This window comes from Anabrus simplex, chromosome 6, assembly GCF_040414725.1.
Source record: "Anabrus simplex isolate iqAnaSimp1 chromosome 6, ASM4041472v1, whole genome shotgun sequence".
Classification (NCBI taxonomy): domain Eukaryota; kingdom Metazoa; phylum Arthropoda; class Insecta; order Orthoptera; family Tettigoniidae; genus Anabrus; species Anabrus simplex.
In genome coordinates this window covers 41,453,807-41,469,879 of record NC_090270.1, presented here as the reverse complement: position 1 = coordinate 41,469,879, position 16,073 = coordinate 41,453,807, and the positions used below count along the sequence as shown (strand labels likewise).

Below are 16,073 nucleotides of genomic sequence, written 5' to 3'. Positions count from 1 at the left end.
GCTTTACGTCGTGCCGACACAGATAAGTTTTATAGCAACGATGGGGTGAGAAAGGGCTAGGAATGGGAAGGAAGCGGCCGTGGCGTTAACAAAGGTACAGTTCGAGCATTTGCCTCGTGTGAAAATGAGAAACCACGGAAAACCATATTCAGGGCTGCCGACAGTTGGGTTCGAACCTACTATCTCCTGAGTGCAACCTCACAGCTGCGCGTTCCTAACCGCACGGCCAATTTGCTCGGTCGGATTAGTGTTAATGGAGGATGGTTGCCTAGTTGTACTTCCTCTTAAAACAATAATCACCACCATCACCACCACTCTCCTCTGATTTTCTCGATCTCACATCACTACATACGCAGATCCAGGACTGACGTGAGTTACTAGATTTTTCAAAATAAACATACATTTCATTTACTGACAGATGTAAAAACATTTCTTAACTCTTAACAGTTAATAGTGTTTGCACATTATCTGTTGATTATTTAGTTCGTTACTGGTGTATTTTGGTAATGATCTGGCACTTTGTAATACTTTGAAATAATTGATTGCAAATTTCTAAAAATTTTCTCATCATAATTCACTGGCACTTGAAGTTTAGCTTTAATTAAATTGATAGAACCTCTGTTTCACTCCATTCTTATTTTATACGACCTTTGTACTGAGGATGCTGTTTCAGGTCACTTTATCCACCGTGAGAAAGACTTCTACTTAATACAATTATCTGGACCCGGCTTTAAACCCACAAAAATATTTCTTGTTATTTGTTTTGCAGTCTTACCAGCATAGCTCTGAATCAAGTTAGGCAGTGTACTGCAAAGAAATTTTGTTTTCGTACGTTTTCTCAGTTATATTGATTTCAAAGCAGAAATAATTTTAAAAATGGAGAACTGCCCACCCCAGGCAAATAATAAAATGAGGTGCAATATCATGTCCGAAAAGCAGAAGAATCCAGGAAAAACAGAGCATCTGGCAACTATAACTCGTGTAGATCGACGCGCGACGGTTTATTAGCTATCTATCTCAGTGTACAAGAAGATCCGCCATTTACGGGTTAGTTTTCGAACTTGCCAATGTTTCCATTCATTTAATACTCACTTGGAGATACGTTGGTTGAATGAACAGAACCATGTGACTGTGGTGGTCCAGACCTTGTAACATGGTGTGTTAGAACAAAGCTATTGCTAGGAACGTTGACAAACAGACAAGAGATAGTGGTGATACACAAGTATACAAAGACTGTTTAAATAATGTTCATGAGAACCTAAACGGAACAGAGTCACAGTGCAGATAATTATAGTCTTTTATTTTGGCCTTACATTCGTGTATCACAACTTGGAGCACTTAACAGAAGTATATATAATTCTGTTGCTAACGCAAAGTTATGAAAAACCTACGGTATCTACGATGATGGCAAATATCTCTTTCGATTCGTCATAAATTCCAGAAATTTGCATAAATATTGACAATTTGAAATCTTTATAAATTACACAATTATAATATTGGCTATGTTTGACTGAGCAAATTTATCTTAATAATTATCTTCCTTGCTTGTGCTATTGTGCATTTTATGGCCACCTTACTTCTACCATCGTTACTTATTCTATGGCCCAATTAGCAATTATTTATCTACCACATTTTGAATTTCATTTTCTAGCCTACGTGATTAGAATTGAGGAGCTATCTGACGGTGAGATGACTGCCCCGGTCTAGAAAGCCAAGAATAACGGCCGAGAGCCTTCGTCGTGCTGGCCACACGACACCTCGTAATCTGCAGGCCTTTGGGCTGAGCAGCGGTCGCTTGGTAGGCCAAGGTCCTTCAAGGGCTGTAGTGCCATGGGGTTTGGTTTGGTTTTTTAATGTAATATTTCCTGCACCACCTGACTGTATTGGGCTGAATTCCATTGCTTTATTGCTTGTACTCCTCGGAGACTGTACCCACACCATTCAGTAATTTCTCCAGTTCCTCTGCAAACTCATATAAAATAACAGTATCATCGGCATATCTTACGGTTCTGATTGAAACATGCTTCCTTTTCCAAATTCCTCTTTGACTCCATTTACGATTGTTCAGTGTAAACATTGAAAGGGCCGGGCTGAGTGGCTCAGACGGTTAAGGCGCTGGCCTTCTAACCCCAACTTGGCAGGTTCGATCCTGGCTCAGTCCGGTGGTATTTGAAGGTGCTCAAATACGACAGCCCCGTGTCGGTAGATTTACTGGCACGTAAAAGAACTCCTGCGGGACTAAATTCCGGCACCTCGGCGTCTCCGAAGACCATAAAAAGTAGTTAGTGGGACGTAAAGCAAATAACATTAATTAATTAAACATTGAAAGGGGGCGGGGACAAATTGCAACCCTGTTTTAATCCTTTCTTGATTGCTGCTGCTTTTTCATAGCCCTCGATTCTTATCACCGTAAACTGATTTTGTATTGATCGTAGATAAATATCGGCATTTTATCGCAATCATCTTCATAATATCATGATAATAATAATAATAATAATAATAATAATAATAATAATAATAATAATGATAATAATAATTTAGAAATGCTCTCTCTGTTTACTTCACGATTTCTAAATTATAAAAAGCCTATAGAATCACATGGAACAGGTACATGAAAAAATCAGGATCTCGGAACGCTAAATTAAAACACTATAACACTGTAATTAAGCCTGAAGCAGTATACGCAACAGAAAACTTGATCATTTGAAGCAGATACTAAAACTTTCGAAAAACAAGAAAGGAAAATCTTTGGCCCAGTATGCACAGGAGTATGGATGAAAAGGTCTCCTGAATTATACCAGACGACTGAAATTTTACGGCCATATTCAAAGAATGGACAGAGAAAGACTTACTAAAAAGATATTTAATTATGCCTTCTCACTAAAAGTGAAGAATAATTAGGGTGATCGAAATTGCTATTTGCTTTACGTCGCACCGACACAGATAGGTCTTATGGTGGCGATGGGATAGGCCTAGGAATGGGAAGGAAGCGGCTGTGGCCTTAATTGAGCATTTGCCTGGTGTGAAAATGGGAAACCAAGGAAAACCATCTTCAGGGCTGCCGACAGTGGAGTTCGAACCCACTATCTCCCGGATGCAAGCTCACAGCTTCGCGCCCCTAACCGCACGACCAACTCGCCTGATAATCGAAATTGAAAAAGACCTTCAAGAAATCAGCATAGCAGGTGAAATTACGTGGGACAGGCCTAGCTTTAGAACGTTGGTGAACGAACATAATTTTGATGAAAAACCCAAGATGAGAACCACAACTACATGGACGGAAGAACGAAAGAAGAAACACAGCGAGAGGATGAAAAGATTCTAGGAAGAGAAGAAAGCAAATCATCATCATCATCATCATCATCATCATCTGTTTACCCTCCAGGTTCGGCTTTTCCCTCGGACTCCGCGAGGAATCCCACCTCTACCGCCTCAAGGGCAGTGTCCTGGAGCTTCAGACTCTTGGTCGGGGATACAACTGGGGAGAATGACCAGTACCTCGCCCAGGCGGCCTCACCTGCTATGCTGAATAGGGGTCTTGTGGAGGGATGGGAAGATTGGAAGGGATAGACAAGGAATAGGGAAGGAAGAGGCCGTGGCCTTAAGTTAGGTACCATCCCGGCAATTGCCTGGAGGAGTAGTGGGAAACCACGGAAAACCACTTCGAGGATGGCTGAGTGGACCCCGTTCCAGCCCTCGTACCACTTTTCAAATTTTCGTGGCAGAGCCGGGAATCGAACCCGGACCTCCGGGGGTGCCGCTAACCACTACACCACAGAGGCGGACAGAAAGCAAATTCGTCTGCTAAATAAGTTCAATTGCACTACAGTACTTAGTTGGACACAACGTTGTGAAAAAAATACTAGTAATCCAAATTCCCTTCTCACCAGGCCAAACTCAGACAGTAGAGGAATGCTTACACGCTACGGAGACAATAGTCCAAAAGTAGACTCTCGCAAATAGAAAACAAAGAAATGAAATTTCTAAGGAAGATCCTGGGACAATAAACGAATTTACATTCTGTTTCAGACCAAATTAAGAGCTATACGAAAAGTTTTAGAAACAGAATAAGAATAATAATAATAATAAGAAGAAGAAGCGAATGGCCTGGGCACCTCAGGAGAATGGAACCAAAAGAATAACAAAGATAATCCTCACCTTCCAAGAGAACAGGAGGACTCAAGTCCTGCGATGGAAAGAAGTCTACCATGATCTTTAAAATATGTGGGACCAGGGAAGAAAACATAGGAAATAGAGTAGTATCCATGGTGAAGATTTCACAGGTGACGGACCTGACTGAAGAGAAACCAGAGAGACCAAAAAGGAAGAACGAGCAAAGACAAGCCAGAAAATGGCAAAAGAGAAAAGAAGAACTCGAGAAAATTAAGGAAGTTGTGCAATCGCAGTCAATAGGTACCTGGAATGGATAATTAAAATATATAAATGATTCCGTACCATAGTGTTCTTGTACTGATTATGATTACTCTACGAACCTCTTGAGAGTGAATGTGAAACAGTAACTGAGAAGATCAATCTGACCAAGGTCGAGTTCAGAGACCCTATCATATGGACTAACGCACCGCCAGCACATTAAAACATTCCTCAGGCTCAAACATGTGGGGCTTCGTTGTTAATAGAATGAAATAATAATATAATAGGGTTTTTCCTAACTTTCTCAAACACATAATAAACTCAGTTCTGATGCCAGTAAAAGATATACATTATTATATGATGTAACGGTCAACGAAGTTTAAGTAAGCAGTTTGCTCTAGATCTTAATAGCCGTTTGTCTTTACCGAAAGTGAATGGTGCCACTAATCTTAAGAACTCCAGAACAACGAGTCCTGTTGTTTTAAAAGACGTCAACACAAGTGCGCACGAAGGAGAGAGGTGGACGAAAGTTCTGTGTTCAATTTGTAAGACCCGTATCAGTGCTGGTATGTGGTTCAGAAGGTTCCATTGGAGGCGTTTGGTTAATTCCTTTCGATCGGGGGCTGGATGTTGTACGTCAACGCACGAGGATTTACATACAAGACATCACACCACCACAGGAACACGCAATGGTGAATAGACTACATCCCTCTACATAAGGATATCAGTGTGCCAAACCCACTGAAACGCATGCACCTACCGACCCTACGAGCAACATTTTCCGTTTTTCACACCACTCACAGCTGGAAATGGCTGCATAAGGAATGGTATTACTAACATCGCTCATACCGCATTCACTTTCACATTGACAACGCCAAGGATAAGACAGAGACAGATCAATGAAAGTAACAAAATTGCTATAGCCCATACCAGAAGACATAGTGCACTGTAAACACTAGGTCTCGCCAGCAGAGCCATGATATTCATAATATAATAAATAAATAGCCTTGTAAATCCCCTAAGGGTTATGAGCCCCTGCAATGATTCAATCCATGATGTCTGTCTGTCTGTCTGTCTGTCTGTCTGTCTGTCTGTCTGTCTGTCTGTCTGTCTGTCTGTCTGTCTGTCTGTCTGTCTGTCTGTCTGTCTGTCTGTCTGTCTGTCTGTCTGTCTGTCTGTCTGTGTTTATGTGTGCAATGCCCAGCCAAATCCACGGCAAACAAAGATCTAAAATGTTTGTCATAGGTGAGCACAGGTTTTCACCTAAGACGCATGGCTGTATCTGAAAGCAATTCTTGCTCCAAGACATGAAACTCAATAATTATCCGGTTTCCTATAAATTGAAAAGTCTATCGACACGACATGTCATACAGGTGAGGCTGTCAACTACACGACAGAGATTTTGAACATCCTTCCCTCTGCAATGAACACGGCTCTGAAACTGATGACGAATATTATTGAAGCCACCATCATGACTGAGCATGCCGCGGGCGAAGTATTATTCCTCGGACTGTAAGTCCATTGAGTAGGAAGCCATTTTCGGCCCGCGCCACGAGGAGCCAGCAGCCCGTAATATGCGAAGCTCAGTTCAATCTACGAAACACAGAGATCTGAAATTTTGACATAGGACAATCGCTTAAAGTTGTAGTACTCCATCTTCGAAAACGGTGCTTTTGTCATTGTCAACTGTACGTGGATTGTTCAAGAGTTCGAAAGGCAAACACAATACAGTATACATCTTACCTCCAAATGGAAGGACATTATTATATTCTAAGAAAACAATATATTTTGTATTATATAACATGGTCTTTTATATGGTTTTAATATTATCTGTACCATCCATCAACCCGGTATCTTAAGCATTGAAATGAACAATATAATAACAATAAAATAATGTATTTCATGCAATTTACGTAAAAAAGATGTGAGTTAATAAATATAATGCTTTAATTTGCTTTTAAATACATTTTTTAGAAACATCTAACGGTTGAATTACTAAACGCGGGCAAAGCCGCGGGCACATGCTAGTTACTTTTATAAAAGTAAGTGAAGAAACTGCATACTTCGCCATTTTGTGAAATATCCTGCAGAGATATGGAATGCAAGATAAGGGACAATGGTTAACGGCTGTCTGGCAGCGGGCAGCTTTATTTAGGAATATACCAACTATAAATCTAATTTTAGGATATTCGGGAAGTCCAAAGCTTTCTGGGTGTACGAAACTTCACACGCATTCAAGTACCGGTACCCTTCTCCCATTGTTCCCACTTGTTTATATCAGCGATCATTCTCGCTACTTTCATGTCTGTTATTTCAACTTATGAATAAAATATCCCGAGTTCACACAGCTTTCACTCCCGTAAAGCAAAGTTGGCCTGAAAACAGATCGGTGTAAAGATAGTTTCGTGCAGGAGCTGACTTCTTTATTACAGAATACTGTTGACTGCAACTGCGAACTCACTCATTAGCTTTGCTGCACCTTGATTCACTCTCACTATACAGTACTACTATCCTGGGAGAATACACATCCTAAATAGGCTACTTGAAAGGATCAGTTTCGCCGTTAATAACCTTCTTCAGTGAACAAAATAATCCTTAGTCTGGGTTCATGTTTATGACTCTGTCCACTTACAGTCCACCGCTACTCCTACTTTCCCACGGGCATATCCGAAAGATCTGTGGAAATCCTCAACAATTGACATTGAATCTTCTGGTGACAGACATGTGGTTTCTAATCTGGTTATTGTAGAAGCTAGTTTACAAAAGTTCGTATTAACGTAAATTGAATCCTGCTGCACATTTTTCCATTCAGACGCTACTTGTGCATCTCTGATACACACTGCATCATCTGACGAGAAACTGTTTACTACATAAACCTAAAAATGTTTACTTTAGAATAAAATATTAATTTCAATAATTACTATTAGGTACGATAACTAAGTATCAATTTCATTCCGTACCGATTTAACGACAGCGTATTACGGGACTGGTGAAAGCGACCGTAAAAACGGAAAATAAAAATTGGAAACTAGAAACTTACGCTAGGATATCAAATGTTTGAAAAAATCATTAATTAAAACATGTATTTAAACTGAATGTAATATACATGATATAATTGTAGAGTATATCATATGATATACTGTACATTATATGCATGATTACCCTAAGTTTAAGCTAAAAATTCCTTAAATATGCATTATACATTCATTTCTTCCCAGAAAGGCCAAAACATGCAAACATGTACGGGAAAAGTATACTTACTTGGAACCGGAAAGTAATGAAATGACCAATTACTCAGTTTGAGCTATGTCCTAAGTTTCTATAAAAACATGTATTTGCATGCAAGTCTCGTCTCTACTTAGTACTGTTTGAAGACATTTTATCCCTGTTTTCCCAATATATTGAATCATTTTTGGTCTAATTTCATCTACAGTATTTCTGCTACTTTATGACGTTGCAGTTTCCTTACCATCCTTTCCACTTCCTCAAGCGTCATTTCACTAACATCATTGTCCTCCTTCCAGTGGGCTCCGCTGTTTGCGAATCATTAGAAATATTTCCTCCTACGTTGAGAGGATTTTCAAAATATTCCTTTCACCTATCTAGATATTCCGTGGGATCTACTATGAGTTCACCTGATTTAAAACACTAGTTATTTCCTTTTCCCCTCCCTTTCTCAGATTCTTTATTAGTGTCCAGAAAAGTTTCCCTGCCACTTGATCAGCCTTTCTAGGTTATTACTGAAATCATCATATTCGATTCAACTGTTTTTTTCTCTCTGTTTCTTTCACTTACGTACACTTTTCTGTCTGCCTTAATCGTTGTTTGGAGAAATTTCTACGCCTTATTTTTACGTTTACAAGCTGCCCTAACTTCAGTATTCCAGCTTGGTGCCCACTTTTTCTTATTTTTACGCACAGCTGTTCCTATGCATTCCCTTGCTGTTTCTACTACAGCATCCATCTGTATGCCCCCATTCTCTTTCTATATCCTGAACCTGCTTACTGTCCATTGTTTGGAACGTTTCACTAATCATATCCATGTACTTCTGTATAATTTCCTCGTCCTGGAGATTTTCTACCCTTATTCGTCTGCAGACAGATTTCATCTTTTCTATCCTAGGCCTAAAGATACTTTGTTCACTACAGATCAGATAGTGGACTGTATCGTCGAAAAATCGCCGGAAATATCCGCACATTCCGAAGAGATTTCCTGAATTCAATGTCGGTTATGATATATTCTATTATGGATCTGGTGCACCTTCCCTTCCATGTGTACCGGTGAATAGCTTTATGCTTGAAGAATGCGGCTCAGACGGTTGAGGCGCTGGCCTTCTGACCCTAACTTGGCAGGTTCGATCCTGGCTCAGTTCGGTGCTCAAATACGTCAACCTCGTGTCTGTATCGTTAAAGAACTCCTGTGGGATTAAATTCCGGCACCTCGGCGTCTCCGAAAACCGTTAAAGTAGTTAGTGGGACGTAAAGCAAATTCCATTATTATTAAGAATGTATTCGTAATTGCTAATGACTACGATGTCACTCAACTCTTCATAAAGCTTGTCAACTTCATCCTCATCTGCACCCTCACATGGTGAATACACTGAGACAATTCTCGTCCTAATTTCTCCAACTGCAAAACCTACCAATGTAGAAAATAGATCTCAGAGAATTCGAGTAGCCGAAGCTTTATCTGACCCTGTAATAATTAAGAGGGGAATTCCTCAAGGCAGTATTATTGCACCTTTATGTTTTCTTATATATGATGATTATGAGTAAAGAAGTGAAATCAGAGATAAGGTTTTTTGCGGATGATGTTATTCTGTATAGAGTAATAAATAAGTTACAATATTGTGAGCAACTGCAAAATGATCTCGATAACGTTGTGAGATGGACAGCAGGCAATGTTATGGTGATAAACGGGGTTAAAAGTCAGGCTGTGAGTTTCACAAATAGGAAAAGTCCTCTCAGTTTTAATTACTGCATTGATGGGGTGAAAGTTTCTTATGAGGATCACTGTAAGTACCTAGGTGTTAATATAAGGAAAGATCTTCATTGGGGTAATCACATAAATGGGATTGTAAATAAAGGGCACAGATCTCTGCACATGGTTATGAGGGTGTTTAGGGGTTGTAGTAAGGATGTAAAGGAGAGGGCATACAAATCTCTGGTAAGACCGCAACTAGACTATGGTTCCAGTGTTTGGGACCCTCACCAGGATTACTTGATTCAAGAACTGGAAAAATCCAAAGAAAAGCAGCTCGATTTGTTCTGGGTGATTTCCGACGAAAGAGTAACGTTACGAAAACGTTGCAAAGTTTGGGCTGGGAAGACTTGGGTGAAAGAAGACGAGCTGCTAGACTAAGTGGTATGTTCCGAGCTGTCAGTGGAGAGATGGCGTGAAATTACATTAGTAGACGAATAAGTTTAAATGGTGTCTTTAAAAGTAGGAAAGATCACAGTATGAAGATAAAGTTGAAATTCAAGAGGACAAATTGGAGCAAATATTCGTTTATAGGAAGGGGAGTTAGGGATTGGAATAACTTACCAAGGGAGATGTTCAATAAATTTCCAATTTCCTTGAAATCACTTAAGATAAGGCTAGGAAAACAACAGATAGCGAATCTGCAACCTGGGCGACTGCCTTAAATTCAGATCAGTAGTGAATGATTGATTGATTGATTGATTGATTGATTGATTGATTGATTGAAAATCTTTTATCACAATCATTCGCTCATTTACCTGCCTAAGAAAAGACAAAGTAAACAACTGATAGGGAATCTGCCACCTGGGCGACGGGCAGATCAGTGATGATTGATTGATAAGCCTCATTAATATTGAAAGCTCCCCATCGAATTCCGTTTCGTTCGCCAAGTTGTTACCAAGGAGTTTCTCGCATGGACAGAAGGGAATGAATAGAGAATTCGTATTTTATATCCGTAAATCACGTGGAAGTAAACAAAACAAACACGCAAACTAACTAAATATCCTCCTATCCCTACCGCTGAAAACTATCAACGCAGCAAGTTAATATTAAAAATAGGCTCTGTAATGGACAATCTGTTACAGTTTCTTCTGCGAACTTATTTTCATTTGTGCTTGTTGCTACCTATCATCGAATCTGCTTTGATTGAAAGAGTTGGACTATATAGCAATGGTACACTGAACCCCTCCCTAGAGATAGCAAGCAGGTAACTGGTATCTCGCACGTGAGCTTTGACCCCCTTGCTCTTATAGTGACGTCATTTTGGATGGGGACGTATCACAGTTGACGCTGTAGCAAGGACTTTGGTCTCTTGCACCAGCCTGCCAGTTCGCGCGTTGCATCTCCCCACTCCAAGCCGCATATCTCCCCCACCATGACACTGGTACGCGGCGCGCGCCTTATGGATCCATATAAAGTTGAGAACACCACTGATTTTGACAAGCATTGTGTCAGCTTCATCAACACATAGTGCTGGGAACTTCAATGGTCCTCACTTCATTTAGACCTAATTGATATCAGTGACATTTTTTACTTACCGGTAGATAACAACACATTAAAATGCCTGACAACGTTGAGAAGAATCAGTATATATCGTAAGTACTGAAGCATGTTTTGTACGGTATTTTATTTTTAAGATTTTTTAAAATCGGTAGTTCTTGTTCTAACATTATGCGTATGGTTATGTTTGAGACTGCTATGTCTGTCATCATTTTAGTGCTAGACTGTCAGCGAGCAGTTTATGTAAAATTTAGTAACTACAGTACTACGTTCTTGTTTGACTTCCTCTCCGAGTATGACTGCCTTCCTAGGATTACACTATCTCAGTGATACAATAGTCCTTGTTTCGAATAGTCTTTCCACATTTGCATTGTGGCTGGGCATACAAACAAAGGAATTCCGCTGTTTCACTATTCCTGAGGAACTGCACCAAACATTATTTGTAAGTATTTGTAAATTGTTTAGAAGTTTTTGTTATTTGCACTTGCGAAAATACATCCAAGAAAATTCATCCAAAGATAATTTAGCCAAAGAATACTTATCGAAAAACATTACAGAGCAATGTTGTGACTACACGCCCGCAAATGTTCTTCAACTTTCCCTTCGTTTTTGTATTTATAGTACCGGTATTGTAAGGAAATAGTGAGGAGATAGTTTGTAAACGCAAATTTAAATTCTTGTATTTTCTTTTTCGAGGTTGTTTTACATTTCCGCCTAAATCCGATTTTGCTATGAATAGCATTGTTTAAACAACTCCTTTTCTTTCAGGCACTCAATTAGTATGCAGAGTAGTGGATGATTTTTGTGACATTTGATTGAAATCTATTGTACCAGGCCTCTGTAACATTATTCGTGCAAGGCTCGTTATTTGTATTAGCTTGAAAAAATTATTTCACAAATGGTGTGGATAGCGAGCTTTAGCTCCCGGTCGCCTACCTCTTATACAAATCATGATGTACGTCTTCGAATAAAAAAATCTAATTAATATCTTACCAAATGTTGCACGATTGTATCATGTTGGGATTTTCATACGCGCCTTGGCACTTTGCTTCAGGAGAAAGAAACAGAACCTCGACGTTGCATGCGGGAAGGCATTTTTAACTGCTTGGATGATGCTAATTTCAAAATCGGATACGACGACGGATGGTTGTGGAATATGCCAGCCGTAATCAGAGCGCTTCTGTCTAATTGCTCCAAGTAGTCCATCTTCGTATGACGCTATGATTTTATTCGGCAGTAAGGAATAGGGGAAAATAAATATTTTACCTGCAAACTCCCCGTGAACCGTCTCTGTGCGAGGAGGTTGGACGCAGTCCGGAAAGTTCCGGCGATATACCATATTGTTGATAGGGATAGTATTCACAGGTGGTTTCTTGACAGAAACAGCAGTATACCGTCACATTTTTCATCATCACTGTCCCGCTCAGTAGCGGTGATTGCGGGGGGCGGGGGCAAAAAAGCAATTTGTATAAGCCCTGTTGTCTTATCCGCTGATTCTTTCCTTTATTTTCTTTAATTATTAACAGAATTATTAGCAGAAATACGTACAAAATGTCATTCATCCCGATTAACCGATTTGTATATCGCCACAGCAGGTAGTAGTGGAGACTTTGCATGTGCTGTAAGGAAGGGTAGCCAGAGTACATTTTTCTGCCAAGGTCATGGACACTGAGGTATGATTCACCCGCTTGCCGCGCGCATTCGTCAGTTTGCAAGTCGCATTAGTGTCTGTTAATTTCTTAGTGTGTACTCAAATACTAAATTATTTTAATTGTATAATCACACCGTACGTTTATTTAATTATAATAAATGTGTAATATTGTTCCTATGGTGAAAGTTATATTGCATCGCAAAATTGTTATTACCGCACTTAAATTGGTACCGGTAAACTGTCAACCTCTACCTCTATCGAAATTCGCTCAGAGAGCATCAAAGAGCTTAACACTTTATAGCTTTTTTTTCTTCAGTATTGACGAAATCCTCCTCTCCCCCCCCCCCCCCCCCCCATCCGCTATATCCCGCAAACCCGGGTACTGTTTTGTTGTCCGTTTTTTTTCCCTTGCACTTTTCATCCTCATTCGCCGCTACTGGTCCCGCTCATCAGAAGTGTCATGAAAAAAATAATATCTCCTCTCATTGTCAGGCCTGCTGTAAATTCACGGGGAATATCTAAGATATCGCATAATAATTTGGGAATTCCATGGAAATGGCGTTGTCGTATTTTTTAAATATTCCTCTTCAAGGATTCACGTTCAGGAAGAAATACCAGTGTTCCTGAAGGCACTCTGTCAAACTGTCGGATTATTCGCTCTTCCACTTCTTCTGGAGAGGGAGGATGACGATGATCAGTTGACTGGAGTACCTGCACTGTACAACCATTCCGGGCTGTTGTTATTGCCCCCTTGTTGGGTGCATATACAGTGCACCCTTGTCCGATTTTTGTTTTTTGAATGTAAGTTGTATGTTGTTCCTTTTGTTTGAAATAATTTTGTCTTTGTTTGTCATTAGTCCATATTTGCCATGATTATGTGGGTAATTATTTGGATGAAAACAGTATAATTTAATTTGGTATAATTTTCATTGTGCAAGTAGTCCTGGATGAATTATTTCATGTTTGATTAATCCTTCTGGCTCGGCGACTGGGCGTTTGTGTTTGTCCTAACACTCTCCTCTTCATATTTAGACAACACACCCACTACCAACAACCACAGAAACACATAATAGTGATTGGATCCTTCCAAATAGGGTTGGCATCAGGAAGAGTATCTGGCTGTAAAACAGGGCCAAATCCACACCTGTGACGTAGTTCACACACCGCGACCCCACAGGTGTGGGAAAAACGGTAGGAGAATAAGAAGTATACAGTAATTTTATGCCACAAAATTGGTGAACAGTTGATGTAACTTCCGACATTTCTTCATAAAAATGGCCAACCTTAAAAATGATTTCATTTCCCATTCAAAATTGTTGCTGCAAGGTTTAGCCTTATTAACTTTTGTGAAAAGAAAATACAATTAACAGACTAATGAGGATACCTAATCTAATTCTGTGAACAGATGGTAGTTGTAAATATGATGGGCTATCCCTCATAAACGAGTATGATTGTCTTCCTGAAGAACTTGGTTTTTGTGAGATCTTAGGTGACTGTAGAGGCCAATCCTAGAACTGCAGATTTTTCCACATTTTTGACACACATTTGTTCTGTTAGGTACTGGCTGTGTAGTTTGATTTTCTTCATGAGCTTATGTTCTTTTCTTGCATTGCGCTTGTCAATTTCTGTTCTCCACCTTTCTTGCTCGAAGCGCCAAGTTCCTTCCCAGTTTACTCCTTTATATTTCATCTTTGCATGGTTCATAGTACTTGTACCATATTTGAAGATACAAGATATTCTGCAAATTTTGTATTTTATGATACATTGCTTAACTTCTATTCTCTTTCAGGTCTGAAATATAGACTAAGACTAATGGTGTTATATTTCTGTTTGTTGTAGATGTGTAACCACTGCATCTCGCTATGCCAAGACGATGGCACAGCCGAACGTGGGGCTGTACAAGCACCTGCGAGGTACAAACATCGTACATGGTGATCCTCATTCCCTTTCTCCCAAGGTGAGGAGACATATTTATATTCTGTTTTATTTCATTACTTGCAACAACTGCAATGACAACTACAGTAATATAAGAGAACCCATAGACATAAGATTACTGGATGGAATTCCTGGAACTGAGGACATCTTAGACTGAAAACTTGGACATACCAGGAACAGCAAGATTAAATCATAAAATGATGCTGTACAGTATAAAATTAATAACTGAAACATTTTAACACCAAGATTAAATCATAAAAATGATGCTGCACAGTATAAAATTAATAACTGAAACATTGTCCACATGTCATACAAACATTCCCTGTAACAATACTATGGAGTAATTTTAACATTTAATTGTTGCTGTACTTTTCTGACTTGCTTATCATTTCAATTAGATTTGCATTTCCTTGAAGATATTATTATGAAAAACCTTTACAATGCATGTTCTGAAAAATTATATTGCTCTAATCCATGTATGATATTCCTAATGGAATGAACTGAGAGATGATTTCTTTCTTTTGTCCACCAGTTCTGTATTAGAGAGATAATTCTCTCAATATTTACATTGTGGGCTGGAATCACAATCTTTATCCAAGTATGGATTTATAATTATTACAATTCCTGGACATGTGTGTATTTTAAAAATTTGATATTAATACAGTACCTCAGCAATTTAGAAAATCTCCCTGAATGCATAAAAAACTAGGAAATATCTGGGAAAACTCAAGACTTCTGGCAACCATACATAAACTGGAGTTTAATAAGATGATTTAAAAATATTTGAGTTATATAAAATATTTGCTCAATGGAATTTTGCAAATTGATTTTCTGTAATCAGCTTTTACATTTATGTTATCAATCAAAGAGAGCTTTTCCCCTTTAACCCTTGCTTGCCGATTGTCTTGATGTACTGTATCTCATTTAAAGTAATCATTTTGTTGCTTGTTCTTCACATTATTGCTTTATGTTGTACCCGTAGGTACGAGCGTACGTAGAGGAGTGTGCAGCTCTATGCCAACCTGAGAACATCCACATTTGTGATGGCTCAGATTCCGAGAATCTGCAACTGCTGCGCTTGATGCAGCATCAAGGCACTATCCAGTCTCTTCCCAAATATGATAACTGGTTAGTGAAACTTCTATAAATATTTGATATCAAGATTTGAGGGAAGTCATTGTCAGCAGCATTTTTAATACAATATATTGAGCATTGCAATTTTGCTGACTGAAGGGTAGAAAAAGCAAAAGAGAATACTTAAAAACATTTATTTTACAGTGTTTTTTCTAGAAATCCAATTGGGTCAAAATATTATAATGTTAACATACAAAGAAGTTAAGAGATTTCTTTCTCAATGAAGACATTATTTCCATCTCAAAACGTATTGCATATGAAGAGAACAATTTGTTTTTATTGGAATGAAAGTTTAAAAGTCAAACATCTTAATATATAGGATGGTTGGAAATAACATGAACCGGGTATATGAGCATTAAAGGATTGGTCATGCTGATAAATAATCCAAAAACTGCACGCAAAGCCCATTTGAATTTGCCCATGAAGTGATCTGATTGGCTAACTTCAGCAGCTAATAAAATTACAATGGTGCGAGGTCAATTTTTTCAAATTATTTATCAGT

General features: G+C 39.0%; 1 protein-coding gene across 2 annotated transcripts in view; it reads left to right on the top strand.

Annotated features, from left to right (window-relative positions):
- The window catches only part of Pepck1 (Phosphoenolpyruvate carboxykinase 1), a 392,471-nt gene that overhangs the window by 356,380 nt on the left and 20,018 nt on the right, over positions 1–16,073 (top strand). The window contains exons 1-3 of one of the 2 annotated variants that reach the window (XM_067149720.2): positions 10,787–10,946; positions 14,342–14,459; positions 15,420–15,565. In XM_067149720.2, the coding sequence (XP_067005821.1) occupies positions 10,912–10,946; positions 14,342–14,459; positions 15,420–15,565 (299 nt within the window). In that variant the 5' untranslated portion in view covers positions 10,787–10,911. Of the gene's footprint in view, positions 1–10,786; positions 10,947–14,341; positions 14,460–15,419; positions 15,566–16,073 lie in introns of those variants that run through there. The other variant, XM_067149721.2, reaches the window with a different exon arrangement.